This window comes from Pseudopipra pipra, chromosome 1, assembly GCF_036250125.1.
Source record: "Pseudopipra pipra isolate bDixPip1 chromosome 1, bDixPip1.hap1, whole genome shotgun sequence".
NCBI classification, from domain to species: Eukaryota; Metazoa; Chordata; class Aves; order Passeriformes; family Pipridae; genus Pseudopipra; species Pseudopipra pipra.
The window spans coordinates 68,086,718-68,104,115 of NC_087549.1; the positions used below are offsets into that span (position 1 = coordinate 68,086,718).

The 17,398-nt window shown below is 37.6% G+C and overlaps 1 protein-coding gene across 10 annotated transcripts in view; it reads right to left on the reverse strand.

Annotated features, from left to right (window-relative positions):
- The window catches only part of FHOD3 (formin homology 2 domain containing 3), a 386,896-nt gene that overhangs the window by 109,282 nt on the left and 260,216 nt on the right, over window positions 1–17,398 (reverse strand). For 5 of the 10 annotated variants that reach the window (XM_064660174.1, XM_064660194.1, XM_064660166.1 and 2 more), the window contains exons 8-11: window positions 13,616–13,710; window positions 7,291–7,434; window positions 5,159–5,391; window positions 3,844–3,939 (exon numbers count right to left, since the gene is read on the reverse strand). In XM_064660174.1, coding sequence (XP_064516244.1) covers window positions 3,844–3,939; window positions 5,159–5,391; window positions 7,291–7,434; window positions 13,616–13,710 — 568 coding nt within the window. The remainder of the gene's footprint in view (window positions 1–3,843; window positions 3,940–5,158; window positions 5,392–7,290; window positions 7,435–13,615; window positions 13,711–17,398) is intronic. The other 5 variants (XM_064660232.1, XM_064660222.1, XM_064660212.1 and 2 more) reach the window with 1 other exon arrangement.

Sequence of the window (17,398 nt, forward strand, 5' to 3'; positions counted from 1 at the left end):
GCCATAAAGGGTGTGAAAGCTCTTGAGCCCAGTGTGCACCATGCAATCACACTGTTTCCATCTAGTCTAGAAATTTGTGGGAAACTTTGGAATTCCCTGTGCTACTCTTTGCTCAGAGGAAGAGTCCTACCAGCCTTTAAGGCAGGACCCTAACTAAAGTTCATAGACGTGCAACTCCCTGTTTGCATCTCTGCTGTTTTTATCTCATAAAGCTTTAATCTTATATAGCTCTCCTGAAAGTTTGTTCAGATCAAAAAATCTGGAAGCCTCAAGTGAATCTGAAAAGTTAGTCTTCCTCATACTTTTTAGCCCCACAGTCTAAAAAAGATAGCCTGCTGAAGCCAGCTTTGGTCACTGATTCAGGATTCAGGCTCCACTCTGATGAGTTCTTAAGATGGCAGTCAGTTCTTTCACTTGTTCTTGTTAAGTGTCAAACACAGGAATAATGACAAGAAAGTACTAACCACAGCATATATAGTGTTATATGATCAATCTTAGTAATTCTTTGGTGATTTTTGATGATATAAAATAAATCAAAGCTATGAAGAAAAAAAAGAAAGCAGAGAGTCCAGTAGAGTGAGGTAAATACCTAATCTTAGCTATTCGCAACTTCATGAACATCAGTCTTTGATTGTAACTAATTCCATAAAGCTTGATGGAGCCATTCAATCCAATGTTGGTAAGAGGTGTCAGTGCAAATCTCATAGAAGCTCCTTTGAGTGTGTTGGCTAAGTCTGGATAACACAGCTCTGATGGGACACTGTGGGAGAGAGATGAGTATGGTCTCTGCGCGGTACCGAAGAAAGGGAAGTGAGCAGCAAACCGAGAAACACATTAATCTGAAAAACTGGGAGAAGCCCTTGTTTCTGCTTTGTATGTACAGAACTCCTCAGAGCAGTGCTGAGAACTTCTGCACTACCTGCCTTCTACTCCCTCAAAGCCAGACAGGACAAGACTGAAAGACAGACAGACAGAAATTTGCCTTTTAATGCTTATATAGCCAGAGATCATTGCATACAATAACAACATAAATCTAGTGCAAATTCCATGCCACTCCTTAGATTTTTCCCTGACTCTATCCACGCGTGTGGTTGGAAAAAGCTAGCTTTACTTTAAAAAGAAAAAAAAACCCTAACACAATCCATGGAAGAATGTGTTTTAAAGTCTAATGCTTAAGAAACAGCATGCTAGACCACAGATTGAGAGTAATCAATTTAGACCAGGGCAGAAAATCTTAGGAGGTACCCCCAGCAAAGGGTTTTTTAAAGCAACGTTTTGACAGGACTGAAATTCTCCGCAGGCTTATTGGTGTTCCACACCATCATTGTAACTGAAAGCAGTTTAGGCAAAACTAACTTGCTAGTGGTCGGGACAGGCATCTTAAAGTACGCTGCAGTAGGTACAAACCCTTAAATCAACCTTCAGCCTTTCTTAGTTAGCATTTGTTATCTACTTCTTTACTTATTTATTTAATTACAGGAACATCAGGATCCATGAAAACTATTTTAACACAAAGCACATTTGAGTCCTTATTTATTTTGAACCACAAGCTAAAAAGCAATACATTTAGTTTGGAAGAAGGCTGCCAAATGGATGAAAAAGGCCTGCAAGTTGTCCTTTTGGTTGCCCTTAGCATTTACGGTCAACTTTACCCAGCTCAAAACCCAAAGTCTGCTCTCAATTAGCCTGGCGTAGATCAGAGCAACTCCATTGACTTCAGGCAGCTTTTCTGGATATAGAGCATTGTGAGACAGAACAGAATTTGGCCAATATTGTCTTTTTTTGTTTTACTGGCACCATGGATTTTTCTCTTTTTGGAAGACTTATTGTTGACATAGAGCAGATGACTGTGGACAATCTGTTTGATGTGGTAAACAAAAGCAAAGTAACTGCCAAAACAGTTGATGAGCTAGAAAGAAAAGAAACATGAACATTGTGGGAAGGAGAACGTTGAGGAAGAACTTGAATCTTCTACTTTGGTACAGAAGTCAAAAAATAACAAAGAAAATTGCCCAAAATAAAATTTAGTAGAGTGCAAGAGTGTGACTTCAATCTCTAACCATGTCCATCAGAAGCAATTCTGCTGGGTCTAATCCACCACAAAACCAGACATAAGACATCTGCAACCACACACAAAGTTTAGCAGGAGCAACACAATAAGATTATCATTAGTATTGTTACGTGTTTCCTATTGGGAAAGAAAATGTAGTGAAGGAATACCCATTTTGAAGACTAATTTTTGGAAATATGGCTCTGCAAAAACTTACTGCCAACTTTTTCCTTTCTCAAGAGGGACCTGGATTATGAACCAGAAGAAGGTCATTAGCAGAAGACAGTTATTTTACAGGTGAAGAGAAGTCACTTCCAGTTTACAGCAATTTTTATCCATTTGTACAGATTCCTCTGTACAACATTAACAATGGAAGCAGAAGGGACATAATACACTTTTCTTTTGACAAAACCAGGTGATGCCTGCATCATATTTTAAAATTTCAATGCAAATTGCAGCAAGGCCTACACTGATGATACTCTATTAAGGTCCTTTAAACTAATAAATATGTTGTATTGGAGACCACGTGCTCAAATTTGAAAACTTGATTCCACAAAACCTTTTTCCACTTAAGGTTAATTCAAACTTTATAAATGTGTAAAAACCTTGCATGAGTCATTCAACTTCACTATTTTCTGCCTAAATGTTAATGAATAGAAGCTGTAAAGATTTTTCTTTTTTTTTTGCTTAGTTTCGCTATCAGGTGTAGAGATACTGTTGCATACATCTGGACTGTTTCACTGAAAGTTGAGACTTGCTGGAATATGATAAAGCAGGAAGGCTACTTACTTTTCCTACCACATCTACAGATTTGGGCAGATAATGAAACTAAAAATGTGAAGGACAGAATCTGCTTATATGAAATGCTTGCTTACCAGAAACTCAGTGAGAATAATAGAAAATCCAACAGTTGACTATCTTTTTTTTATGGCGACTTAAAAAATTTCACTGGGCATAGAACTTGCATCTTCAGGTACTGATACATATTCTGTAGTCTGTAATGTCCAGTTGCAAAAAATCTTATTTGCTAGCTACAAGTAATGTTTCCTGTCTTTCCCTGCTAAGAGGAGGGCAGGAATGTTATTTAACTATATACAAAGTAAAGATCAGTGTTACACACATTCATCGCTGAATGCCTTTTTCCTTACAGAGGCAGGTGAGTAAGTTAGAAATTCCAAATAGAGTTGAAGAGAACCTAATTATTCTCCTACAGAAGATTTCAAGGATAACTGCAACACAAAATTAAATTTGACTACTTAGATAAAGACTTTCCTGGATTTAAACTTAAACTATGCTTTAAATTATGTCACTGTCCAAGAGGATGTGGACCAGAACTGGATAATTTTTTTTCAAAAAGTAGGATAATTATTGAAATTATGTTATGTTGGTGAAAAAAATATTTCAATGAACTTATGAAACTACTCTGTTGTGTTTTTATTCCCTCAATTTTATTCCTACTAAAAATCAGCTCAACCCCAAATTTATTAGGAGTTACTCAACACTGTAAAATAAAGCTAGCAAGCAAACATTAATATTGAGAAAATGTATTGGTAGAAGCTGTTATCCTGCATGGCTTCTATTTGTTTAATTAATTAACAGTAAGAGAATGAACAATTTCTGTAGAGCTGAAGAATCTCCTCATTGCCAATCTAGATTCATCAGTTTAACAAAAAAAGCCAATGATATCTGCTACACATCCATGGACACAGATTTCCAGTCACACTGTTAAGTCATGAAGCAGGGCTCAAGGTCATGCACCAGGCAGAGCAGCTGAAGTTCCCAGCTGTACTCACACTGAAGATGCTTTAAACTCATCCTCAAATGCACTGTCATCCTTGTTATCAGCCTGTAAGACAATGGGACTCTCAGCTGTCAGCCCACTGAAGACCCTGGCCACAGAAGGTGATGGAAAACAAGCATGAATGTGTTGCCAAATTCAAGAAGTTAAAAAAAAAAAAGAAGGAAAATAAAGTGCTATTATGTGGTATACAATATTCAACTACTGTTTCAGTTATCTGGAGTCTTACATTTTCATATTGCCAGAATCCATTAACCTTTAATCAACTCAGTCAACTCAGTCTGCTTTGCAAGAAGGACTGCTTTACATGTAATGCAGGATTTTAAGGCTCTAAATTCATACCCAGTGCTAACCAACAGAAAACCTCCTATGAACTTCCCAAATGTTATAATTAATACAAGATACGCTCTTCATGGACCCTGCTCCAGTTTTGCAAATGGCATCTTCAGCAATGGGATGACAGTGTCCAGCTTTAGCTATCTGCAGCTTATGTATCTTCACCCAAGCTGGTCAGCCAGATTCCCTTTATAGTCAGCAAACAGCTAGTTTCAGAGCACGATTCATCTTGAAATTTCAGGCATGTAGAATACATTAGATAAGTGAAAGCCTACCAGTGCTTGCTGCACTCCACTGACATCAAAGGGAGTTGAGCTGATCAGACATCTAATTTACGCAAAATTAATTCCAGCCGCCTTGTGCAGTAGTCAGACATCCTGAGGATCTGCAGCTCCATTTTTTCCTAAGCATGCATAGCCCAAAAAACCATTATAGGACTGGCAAAGACATTGTCTTTAACTGACTCCACTGTTCCAGACTGCTGCTCAACTAATCATTACTGCCTCTCTTTTGCTAATTATAAAACAGTAGATATATTCACTACTACCGTGTAGCCCCAAAGGAAAATATTTATGCTGGAATTCTGATTGTAAAGGAGGAAAAAAATAAGAATGAATTGTAATATATACAGGACAAATAGCTCTGCACTAATGGTACAATGCTCTTGTTACAATCTTCTGTTATGTGGACATAGTGAACATAAAATCTGTCAATGGATAAAATTTAGCTTAGTTCCCATATCGAATACTCTACCGCATGTGATTTGGGTCGACTTACTTAGGATGGATGGTGCCAAAGAACTTAGCTATGTAAGTAAGTCACCTACAAATCCATCTCTTTTTGGTGGTGGTGGTTTTTTTTTATTTCAATGAAAAGAGGAAAATAAGGAAAAGTCTGTCATATTAATAAAGTGCAATGAACATAAGGGAAAGTAATGGGAGAAGAATGGAGTATTCCTCAGCTCATGCACTTACCTCTCACTGAGTTCGTCAACGCGCTGTCCATGGCCCAGCATGAAGCTGGACTGGCCACATGGACTCGCAGGGGCTGATAAAGTGCTTTTGACATTCTGTACTGAGTGCCTGCGGCTCCGTCGGCGCTCTAACCCCCTTCTCTCACCAGCACCAAGGCTGGCCCTTCTCCGATCCTTGCGCCCACTGGGAGGGGGGTCAGCACTCTCATCTCCATCTTCATGCCTCAGTGTCATCTGAGAAAGAAAGGAAGAAACCCGAGGCTTCTGACACAGTTTCTTTAGGCATCCCAGGTCTTCACTCCTTGGCTTAAAAATTTACTGATCTCAACACGATTAACTCCTATTAGCATTGCTATTTCTACAGTTTTCCCCGTAAGCTGCTGTCTATCCATTAGTGCAGCGTGGCAGCATTAATCATGGAATTATATACTAATGCCTTGTATAGAACATTACAGGACCTGTAACAACACATTTATGTATCTCCTAATTTGTCTTCATTTTCTTTTTAATGTAAGACTTAACTTTCAAGGACGCTGAGCAGTGTCCTTTATTTCCTTCCAAAATACTTAGATGAAGTTTTGACTTTAGTGAAATCAACAGAAAAAAAAATCTCATGCTTTGACTGACTGAATATTTCCTCATGTTCAGACATGACACTTGCAGTGATCAAGTTGAAGTTACCACCTAACACTTTAGAAAGTGTTAGAAATAGTAGAGGACTAAAGTATGGGTGCAGTACCCGAGTATCTCAAACTACAGCACACCACTGACACGCCAGTGGGACATACCTCTAACAGAAACAAAGCAAGTGTTGTCTTATGGTACATGAGGAGAGATATCCCTGGCAGAAAGAACAAAGTTACTAGTGGATCTCATCTGAAATGCAGCCTAACATTTAAGTAATTCTTACATGAGAAAGATTGACTCAAATAGGCAGAGGTACAGAAGAGGGCAATGTGGGTGATCAGAAGAACGCATATCTTCTTGCTTCTATTAGTCCTGTAATTCTGATAATTCTTACCAGAAGTGACTTAAAAAAAAAAAGGGGGAGGGGAAGTGAGATATCTCTCCTTAGGGTGTAAAATCTGTTTCTGTGAGGAAGAAGAGGTTTTTAATATAAAAACCAACACTGGCAGAGAAAAAGAAGAACCTGCATAGGCATGTCTAGAATTAATCTGGTCATCAAGAGAAAGCTGGTACCCAACTAAGTTAACTCCTAATTTTGCAAACAAGTCTTTCAGTAGGCTCAGCACACACAAAAAACTTCTGTTTTTAAGATTAATCACCATATTTAAAAAAGTCAAAGCCTCAGAAAAAGAAAGGATATGGTGCCCTTTCATTCCCTTGTTCCTATGCTGGCCTGGCTCTTCCTGAAAACTGATGTATATAAAACTTAACTCTGCTAAAGTTAGTGAAGTGGCATGAATGTAGAGTTGATGAAGGAAATGTAGAATCAAATCTATCAAATCCTTCACTGGACTTCGGCAGAGATGAAGTAATTTAATTTCATTTCACCAGAACACGAATTCACACTTACATTACATTAACTTCAGCCTAAACCTCCCCATTTCAACACTTTCCAAAGTCTGAAAAGAGGCTAATTATTAAGAAACTGGATATCCTACTCTTACATATAAATGCTTCAAAAGTAGTTATTTTATACCTAGGTGGTAAATGTGGAGTCACTCATTACTCCATTGCTGCAAACTGCATAGGATCTGGTCCAGTGTAAACTCATAAACAAGGACTTGCTGGATATTCAGTTGCAGAACAAGTGGTATTTGTGAAGTTGAGCTCAGTCGAATCTTTTTCACAAGCTGAATACTTTTGCATATGGAAAGAACTTCTACTTATTTCAGAATGTGTAACTAGCAGTTGCAGAAAGAAGGCTAGTAAATGTGCTGGTTTGCCTTGGAGTAGGCCCCAGCTTTAGTATGAAATGCCTTTGCATTAAATACAGCTATGTACTGTAGGTCACATATACAAATGTGTATAATACTTCTAGCAACCAGATGTTTTTCTTTTAAAATAAAATAGATAACCAAATTTCACCTAGGTTACATTCCCTCCCTCCTCTCGGCTTTGAAGTTTGCGCAAGCTGTAAGATGCATAAAACAGGGCATGTTATGTTACCTCATAAATGTTAAATTGCTCAACTAAGTCCAAGTCTGTTCCTTTCTTGTTCAAGTGTCTCTGTGAAATAGCTTCAATGCCTAGCTCTTCCAGACAATCCACCACATCGTAGAAAGAGTCTTGATCTGGTAATCCCGACAGCGTCTAAGAATCAAAGGAAAAACATTTAAATCTGTTTGTTTTGAAAAGAATTAAACAAAGGATTTTAAAAGCAGGTGGTAAGTGGTGCTATGCATGATTTCAATAAAGTAAAACCCATGATGTGGGATTAGAGACACCGCTAGAAAATAAAAAACAAGTGGCACAGCTTTTAACAAACAACTCTGTGCACTGTGTAGAAAAATGAATAACTGGCAAAACAAATCAATGTTGTTATTTCATACAAAAAAATATGGAAAATGTGGGCCTTTAAAATACACAGTTGGATTCTTCCTGACTTCATTCAAGTACAGATTTAAAGAACAGAGAATGTCAAAGCATCAAACACAGAGATAAAAGCAAAGAAGGAGAAAAAAACCAGTTTAGCTGAAATGAGTAAAGCTGATTTCCTACTGATTCCTGTAAGTTTAGCTCTTAAGAAGAAAAAGTCCAATGCACAGCTGTGTGATGTCAGGACAGCAGGAAATATCCTGCACCATGTGCCTACTGTCCTCCACACCTGCAGCAGCAGTCATCTCCCCTGTGCACAAATTGTTTTATATTACAGAGATAGTGAATCTTCTCCTCCTTTTCAACTTGAAAAGTCATATTAAAGGTATTCATTAACTCCTATAAAATGTTAAAAGAGTTATTAATTCCTGATTATATGGTAAGTTGTTACCACTGACAATGTAGAGGAGCTTTTGCACACTAGAAAATAAAGAATGCTAATAATAACGGCTATTGAAAACTAACTGCTTGAGCCACTGATTTCTACTCACTTTGTACTGATTTTTTACTGCTCCTTATGGATGATTCAGAAAAATTAGTGTAATCCTGTGCATATTAAGCAGAAACTACTGACCATACTGTGCAACCTACTTGCAGAGCAACATACACGTCCTCACAAGAACCAGTCTGTGCAGAGCTGTTTCTGCAAAATACCTGAGAATGCAGACTGGAAATAACACGGTTATTCTGGAGTAGTTCACCAGAGGGATGTTTATTCTAAAGTAGTTTCCTCTCTCCCATTTAATTAGTTAAGTAACTTATCTATATTCCCAGTAGAGGAGAGAAAGAGCAAGAGACAGAGAAGCAAAACCCGGGCCCTTTCCAAAAAGAGTTTCAACTTCTCATGCCTTGAATAAAATGAACTGTGCTCTGTGAACACTGGTTTTCCAAAGTGGCTCTGAGCAGCAGAGTGCAGAAAAGAGCAGCTGCTCTGGGCTGCCTCCCTACACCAAGAAGCTTTACATTCAGAAAAATGGGTCTGAATTACATGACTAATGAGAGAGGAATAGGCAGCTGACATATCTGTCCTTTAAACACCTCTTTCCTGCGATGTGAAGCACTGGAATATGTGCATCAACAAGGTACTTTTTAATCTATCTTTTTTTCTAACTAAACAAAACACAGCAACATTTTCTTCTTCAGTCATTACAGGACTGGTAAAATTGCCGGGTGAAAATCACCACAACAGGAATTCTTAGCACAAATACCAATGAAGTTTTCGGGTTATATGTTCAGGCTTAAATTAAAAATTTGTCTCTGTCCAGGACAGTACTTAAGCCTCTGTTTAAAACCCACAGAAGACTATGAAACTAAAACTTCCTGAAAAGTGCTGCAAACAGATACCACATATATTTTGTTCCTTCCTAAACTGACACCTAACACTGAGTAAAAATCTGAGGATTCAGCAAATGAAGCTATCACACTGCAAATTCAATGGAGCTTTAACATGGATATGGAAATATTATAACAGAAAATGGTGTTCAACTATCAGGCTTTCTTTTGCAAATGAAAGATGTAAACTGAAACTATTCTGACCTGAGGGCCTTCATGCACAGTAAGATGTAATGTTGTATTTGCAAAAGAGGGGATAAAGAGTCATATCTTCTGAGCATTTACTTCTAAAAATGTCAGGAAATGGTCTTAACATTGATATGCAGATCACCCACGTTCAAATACACCTTTTTTAAAATCCAAGGTAAGGCAAGCTGTAGAGTGGAAAAACAGCAGCATAAGGTAGTATTTACTGGCAACTGCTTTTGTCAGCAGCCTTTTATTTGTTAATATAATTTTAAATCACAGAGCAGTGGAAATCTAATTTTCACTGCATATTACTGGCCAGAATTGGGCAGTTGAACTCTCAGCTAGAGAAATCAAATATTTTTCCTTTGCACAGTTTGTCATGGAACTCACAGACTCACTTTCAGAGCCTAAAGCATATTAGATTCAATTTCTAACATTATAATATGGAACGTAAAAGGGCACTACTGGTGTCTCAACGAGGTCAGTTCAATCTATCATAGGAAAAACACTTTTTCAGGAAATAAACACAAGAAATGTGAAGTGCTTGCATAAATGACTGATTAATTCTGGGTTGTGATATTAGAAAACAAGAGTGGACCCCCATTTTCTTGGTGGCTTTATAAAGGAAACAAAAACTGCTAACAGAAGACTGGAGATCTTAGATTGAACAGGTCCTTCAAGAGCCTTTGCTCCTTCCTAAGTACCTGGTTAAATTCAAACTGATACTCCAATATCAAAATACACATACAAGTCCCAAATAGTTCTTCGTGTTTTGAAGACTAAACCTTAAAAAATGAAAACCTGTCTAGAGAATTAAAATTTAGACACTTGGAGAAGCATGTTTAAACCATACTCTGTGGTTTGTTTGCTGAATTTTGTTACGGTCTTGCTATCTTCAACCAAAAATGAGATGTCAAATCCAAAACTCTTCAGAACTCAGGTGTAAAAACAAAGCATGAATATAAATGTCAAGACTCACTCCTATGCCTCTATCCAGTTTTGGTTTGAGGAAACATCCCTGAATTAAGATTTTTATTGGTGTGTTGTGTGATTTTCCAAGTTGCTTTCTCAAGCCCTTGCAAGAAAGGCTTTACAGCTTTGAGCTCTTCCCTCTCAAGTGGCTATTTTTGGAATGGTGAACTAAATTAAAACCAAAAACCCAGCCCAAAAGTTTTGAGCCTGATATATCCTCTTAACAACATTTTACCAAACCCTCAACAATATGTTTTTCTTACCACTACCTTTAAAAGTCCCAGTAGAAAGAAAGGTAAGAAAACATGAAGTTGTATTAGGAGTGGAAAAAGGAAAAGCTTTATGGTAGTATATCAGCCAAATGTGATCCTAAATGATAAGACCTATAGACAACATAATTAGCTGGCAATAGCAGAGTATTCTTATCACTACATATCCTCAGTTATGTCTCTGAACAAATGCTGACATAAATTAGCCCCAGACTGAAAGGCTCTATGTATTTGCAGTTTTTAAAATGGCTAACACTTGTTAGTAAAACTAGTAATTATGGTGACTTTTGTAATTTACAAAACAATCACAGTACAATGCAGTGGTGCAGAGATGATATAGACAACAGGAAGTCCATTTGGTGTGTAATGTTTCATGAAAGTTCAAGTAATACGAGCGTCCTGCCTTGGCTACCAAATGCCCAACAGCCTGCACTCCACTAGCAGGCTCACGCACTAGAGAGAGAGACATAAGCTAAATCCTACATGTTATGGTGAAAAGCACTACATGGTGAATAAACACACTTTAGGGCATTAGCCAAATTTTCAGCTGTTTTGGGATAGGAAGAATCCTCTCTTATTTTTCCCAGGAACCACAACTCCTAAAAACATCTGGTAGGGCCAATGTCAGACACAGGACTTGGGATGATCATTGTTGCAGTGCAGCAGTTGCGATGTTCTCAAGGCAGGTCATCAGTAACTGATGTGCCAGCTGCTGTATTAACACCACACTGACCTGAAACAGCACTTTTTTAACTGTAGTTTATGGACTACTGGTGGGTGGTACTCTAGGCTCCCACTTGGACTGGAAGCTGGATCTTAAATTCTAAAATTATACTGGACCTTCTAAAAACCATTCGGTGTTTAATCTGACTACGCTAATACATATTAATTTTTATGTAACTTGTAATTATTTTATCTATTTAAGCAATATTAATAACAGGTAAAAAGAAAATCAGCAGTAGTTTTAAAACTTACAAAGCTTCCAGTGTAATCTCAATGATGAAGAGGTTTTATAGCAGTTGAATAGAAAGCGAATTAAATGCAACACAGAATTTTTTTTCTGCATTTGATAAGTAGTTAGTGAAGTTCTTTTATACAAAGGAAACACAAAGACTTTAATCTATCCAGACTTCAGTAATAAACATAAGGAAGTAGAGATAAGAATAAGATCTAACAGATCATAGGAACTAACCCAAGGAAGATTACAAAAGTTATACCAGAACTATACATAACCGGACATATCTGCATATCTGCAATGTGGCAGCATTGGTATCACTCTCATTTAAGAGATTCATTAATGCCTAAATCTTCACAGATTAAGAGAGCGTTAACGAAATGTTAGCTTAAGTAAATTGGTTAATCATCAGCAAAACGGAGGGAGAGGATAAAAGGACTGGAGCAATTTTTATGCCTGAGTAGATGTGTTTTGAGCTCTTAAGTAGGAAGGAAAACAGTCTGTAAATGTATACACGGAGAAAGACGGAGTAGAAGTAGGCTTCCTTAAGACAAATCCTTCACGAGGACTCTGCCTGCTCTGAAAACTTTGCTGTTTCCTTGCCTAGAAAAGTTGAAACCATCTGAGCCTTCTTTGTATTCTCTGTGGGGGAAAAAATTACAACTGTTACATGCTGCTTGCTGTTTTCTCTATAATCATGAAAAATATCCCATTAAAAACATCATAAAGCTGCCCATAAGCCAGATCATAATTATAAGTGTGGATTTGTGGGATTCCTCTCTTCCTTGATCTTCGTAACTGCGTTGCTCCTTTGACTGTGAGATGCTTTCTTTTTTTGTGTGTTTTTAAAGAACTATCTTGTCCTAAAAATAGCTTTAAATGTACTGAAAAACTCAGACTAAAGGAATCAACTATAGGATAATAAAAGAGTCAACAGAGAACAAAATCTTTGAGGAAGTCAAACACTACTAGGTAGATTACAACTGTGCAAATGATGAAGAGAATTATCTCAGCAACAGGAATCGGTACACAAGAAAACCAAGGTGTAAAGTGGAGCTGTTAAAGACTGGGTCACCTTGCCTTTAATAGCAGCTACAGACAGAAGCATATGTAACTGGTGATGCTTTTTCAGAAAGAGTAGAGCCATAAGATAAGGTGGTCTTTTAAACTCAAGAGGAACTTTACTATCATGGAAGCAGGAGCAAGGGTGACTCTAAGCAAAAGTAGAGTAATGTCAGAAATGTCACCAGAAGAGGTTAGTCCTTCTCAGGCATATTTGCTGGACAATATCTGCCATTAAGAAATCATTTTATAAATAACATCAACAACAGAGCAACCCACAACCCCTACCATGTAGCCAAGACCCTAATAAACTGTCAGCCAACAAACTCAGGATCTTCAAGTGAATATAATGAGTAATAATAATATTTCCAAATACTCTGTCCTATTAAGTATAACCATAAACCACACAGTTAGTTTGATTTGCCAGTAGTATGCTGATCTTCTGTCCCTTTAAAAATTAATCTTCAATTTTAGTTACCCTAAGATTTGTCTAGGATTAGATGCTGATTTTTAACTGTCATGGACCTTTCCATTTTCTCAATTTTTTTCTGCTCAATAGCACAAGTGAATACTTCTGAAAACATTTGATTTAACTGTAAGACTATTACTTGTAAATCAGGTCACCATAAAATATAAGGAAATAAGAAAAAAATGTAAACTTACTTTTTTAAGCAGAAGTACTCTTATTAGCAGTCAGACCTGTTACATTCATCATACTTAGTTTGCATTAAAAAAAAACTACCTAAACTATCTGAACTAGAAAACTGTGTACAACGCAAGCCTTTGTGAGCATGTGTTCTTTTCACCAGCACTTGCTTGCTTTCTCCCGCTGGATAATCTGTTGAGTTAGTTTGTTGAGTTTTCATTTAGCACTGCAGCATTGGCATTGGGAACCATGTCATACCACAGTTCCACACAGCATCTAGCAAAATAGCAATTCTACTCCCAGCCACTGCCTTTGGGTGACTGCAGCACAAGTAACAAGAGTGTGCTGATTGATTACAGCATGATCTGCAACTTCTCCATGACAGGTCTCTGTCATGTGCTCTCAACAGGGAAGTTTATCATACAACTGAAAACACTATGCCCACCAGTTATGCTAAAAAAGTAAACAAACCTTGTTAACCAAGGTCATTGCGTAAACCAGTAGCTCGGTATCAACCCCATCCTTCTCCTCCAGTATCTCCATGATGTTGGACCATGGCTTGGTTCCTAGAGGAAAAGCAGAAACTCTTGGTTACAGGGATCAAAATGGAAAGCTATAGCATCAACACTTATCCAAGAAGCAGCACAAGATGGTTTATGTGGCCAGAGGAAAGTTCCAGTGGAAAGATCCAGCTTTCTCTACAGTCTCTCCGGCTTCCCTGAGAATGAAGTTAATGTAGACAATGAAAACTACAGTGCAGCCTAATCCAGGGATCTAAAGTATGCCAGGCAGACTTTCTCCAAAGGTACCAAATTCTCTTCCTTGGTGATGAAGGAAGCTTTGTTAGCCCAGTGTGATTGACATAGAACTTCTAAAAATCAGGTGGGAGGAATTTTACTGAACCTGATATAGGTTCACATAGGCTTTGATAAATCTTCAGCAAAACCCTGTAAGCTATGCTTTCAGTGTGCCTGTTGCTCATATTCCTGGTGCTATTGCTGAATTATGCTGCATTAAGGTAACAAAACAGTGTGGCAGAGAAACAGTCTTCTCAAATTACAGGTTAAAGAAATAAAAGAAATGATCAATGAGGGGAAAAGAATTTTGCTGTGGTTCATTCTCAAATTATTTTAATAAGAAACCCATCTACAGAATTTTCAGACACATTTCTCTCATTTTCCACTAAGTAAGGTCAAAATTTGTGCTTTTAGTTATGACATACTTGCTTGATTTGCATATGGATTTGAATTTGCATATTTATCTGACAACCAAACCCTAGTGGCCTAGTGAGTTATTGTGCTAAAAACATCAGACTCAAGACAATCTCTTGTGTGGAAGGTACTGTGTAAAACCATCCTATTTTATTTGGCTAAATGGCAAGATGGTTGCATCTACTAAATTTTATCTATGAAAAGTGAAGTAAATACTGAAAGACTATAATTCAGTGTTTTGTTTGGAGTAAAGTTAGAGGTGAGGAGGACGAAGTAGAGAGCTAACCTTATCCTGGAGATATTCAATTCAACTACACAAGTGTAACTGTTAGAGTCTTTGAACTTCAGAGGGAAACAGAGTATTTCAACAGTCCACATCCCATAACATTATAGGAATGAGAGCTGAGTATAATCAGGCAGTAAAATGCAAATGTGCCATCACAACCACCTGTTGCTGACTGATCAGTAACCCTGAGGTCTAAACTCTGCATTACTCTCACAGTGATAACAGCCCTTGTTTAATCAAGCTGATACCTTACATATATACCCCGCTACACAGACATCAGATTTCTGCTAACCAAGGATCTGCATTTTCAAGGCAATGGCAGTGCAGCATGTGGAAAACCTGTCTACTAATATATGTGCAGACAGCAATATTTCTCCTGTTTTCTCTCCCCCTTTCTTTGAGACAGCCTCTGATCCTTACTACTGAATAATAAATCAGAGCTTCTTTATCTCAAGCAAAATCAGTGAAGGAAGGGGATTAATTCTCAGCTCTCCAGAAGTATTTATGTGCATTACTAATTAAATGCTAATTCAAATACATGTCTGTAATGAAAATACACTAGACACCTCTTTACCAGGTTCTCTATATTGCCAGACATTTTGGGCAGTGCATGTTCAAAGACATGTGGAACAAATTCACTCAGCTCACAAATGATATATGATCAGCAGGAATGATATCCTCACTACAAAAATGCCTTCCTGTGGTTTCCCGTGAAAAAATAAAAAATGGAAGGAAATAAGAAAGAGAAACAAAATAGGGAAACCACGCAAGTCTAACTTATAACAATACCATTTGGAAACAAAAATGAGTTGGTAACAACATAAAAAATGAATTATTTAATCCACTGCATTATTTAGTGAGAGTCCTTCTAGCGAAATCTGCCTTTATTTTTGCAGGTAGGTTTTATTCTTATTGGAATAATACTGGTTTGTTTTTTAGACAGCATCCATGTGTTTGATTTATTTTTCTTGAATGTCTCAATACTTCTTGATTATTACAAAAGAATAATTTCAGGGTCACCTCGCTTTTTCCTGCAAGAATGATATATAATTTTCTTCTACACGTACTGCTTTTTTATTTTAGAATACAATTTTTAAAAATTGTTAATCAGGCACACTTACTAGTAAGGCAAGTAGCTGTAAGGCAAGTAAATAGCTGAAAGGCAAGTAAAGCCCTGTAATAGCTCATCTATCTTTTAGAGGCTTTCATTATGCTGCTGCTACTAAACTTAGACAATTTTCAAAATCTAGGTTTTAATTCCAAATTCTTCATCTATTCCTTAACTACAGTCAAGAGGAGGCAGTACTATCAATGACTTTGATAAAGCTACACTCTATACTAGATGAAACCTTTCCTTTGAAATTATATTTTCCCCATTATGATCTCAATCTGAACAGACAAGAAGTGAACATGGAAATAGCCATAAGGCCATCTACCCACCCAGGGACAAGGTAGTTCTGGTGTGGAAGTTGCACCATGAACTTACTGCGTTACTGTAGTTGGGTTAATAGTCCTTGCTAAGATATAATGAGGGCCTATAGTTTCCAACCTATGATTCAGACAACATGGGATATGTGCAGATCGAGAGCAGGTGTCTGCTCTCATCCACTCTCAGATCCACTTTCCAGAGCCTGTGCAGCCCAGTATGCTTAAAGTAAAGAGAGACCTGTTCAGACTGGGATCATAATGAAGAAAACAGCATTTGAAAAGAAAGGTTTAATCTGGTACATATTAGAATAGTTCTATCAAAGTCATTGACAGTACCGCCTCCTGTTGATTCTAGTTAGGGAATAGGTGAATTTTCTCCTTCAGTCAATCCCGATGTAGAAGAATGATGATGTAGCATCCCAGGGATTCTTCTGGGAACAGATCGGGATGTTCCCATAAGGTTATGACTTTTATGCAAAACTTGTGGAAAAATTGATAGGAGTGATGAAACAGGCTCTGTGAAGTAAAGCAGCAGAGGTCGAGTTTTGTGTGTGTTCTCCTGCCTTCTAATGGGTAAAATGAGAACTGCTCGACTGCCCTTTACAGGCTTATCACTGGACAGAGGTCTTTATTGCAGCCATTCTCACAGGAGGGCTGGAGCCTCAACCCTCATGCTACTTACAGTGTTCCGAGTAATCAAGCATGGTGCATAGACACACAAAACTGTGAGGCTGCAACAGCTAAGCCTATATTACATTAATACACTCTATTTATTGAATAACATTGGCCATTAAGTTTCAGACTTTACTCAGTTTCCTCTTTAAATCCTTATTTTAATGGTGCAATTCATGTCATACACAAAATCTTGACATCCCAGCTACAAAGGATGTGCACAGTATATATAGAGCAGGAAGAACCTTGCACAAGAGCAGAAACTTACATGAGTAATGCTATCAACTTAGAGAGCGTCTGTCTCCAACAGACACAAGATGGAAAGGTATTAATATGCTTTGAAAGACCTCAACATCTTGTACTCCAGGCTATTTAAATATGAGTGAACTTACATTCTTCCAGATGCTCCTACCCAGAGCACGGGCATTAATTTAGTGCATATCTAACTACGAATAAAATGGCAGGAAAAGCAGAGAACTGATAATGAGGGCCATTTACAAATAATATAACAAGTTGGATAGCAGATAATTACAAATAAGATAACAGGTTGGGTAGCAGATAATTCAAAATTAGTACGTGACAGTGTCCAGATCAGTCATGGGGCTTTAATCTCTGACCTAAAATATGCTCATGATAAAGCAGCCCTAGACAGCAGAG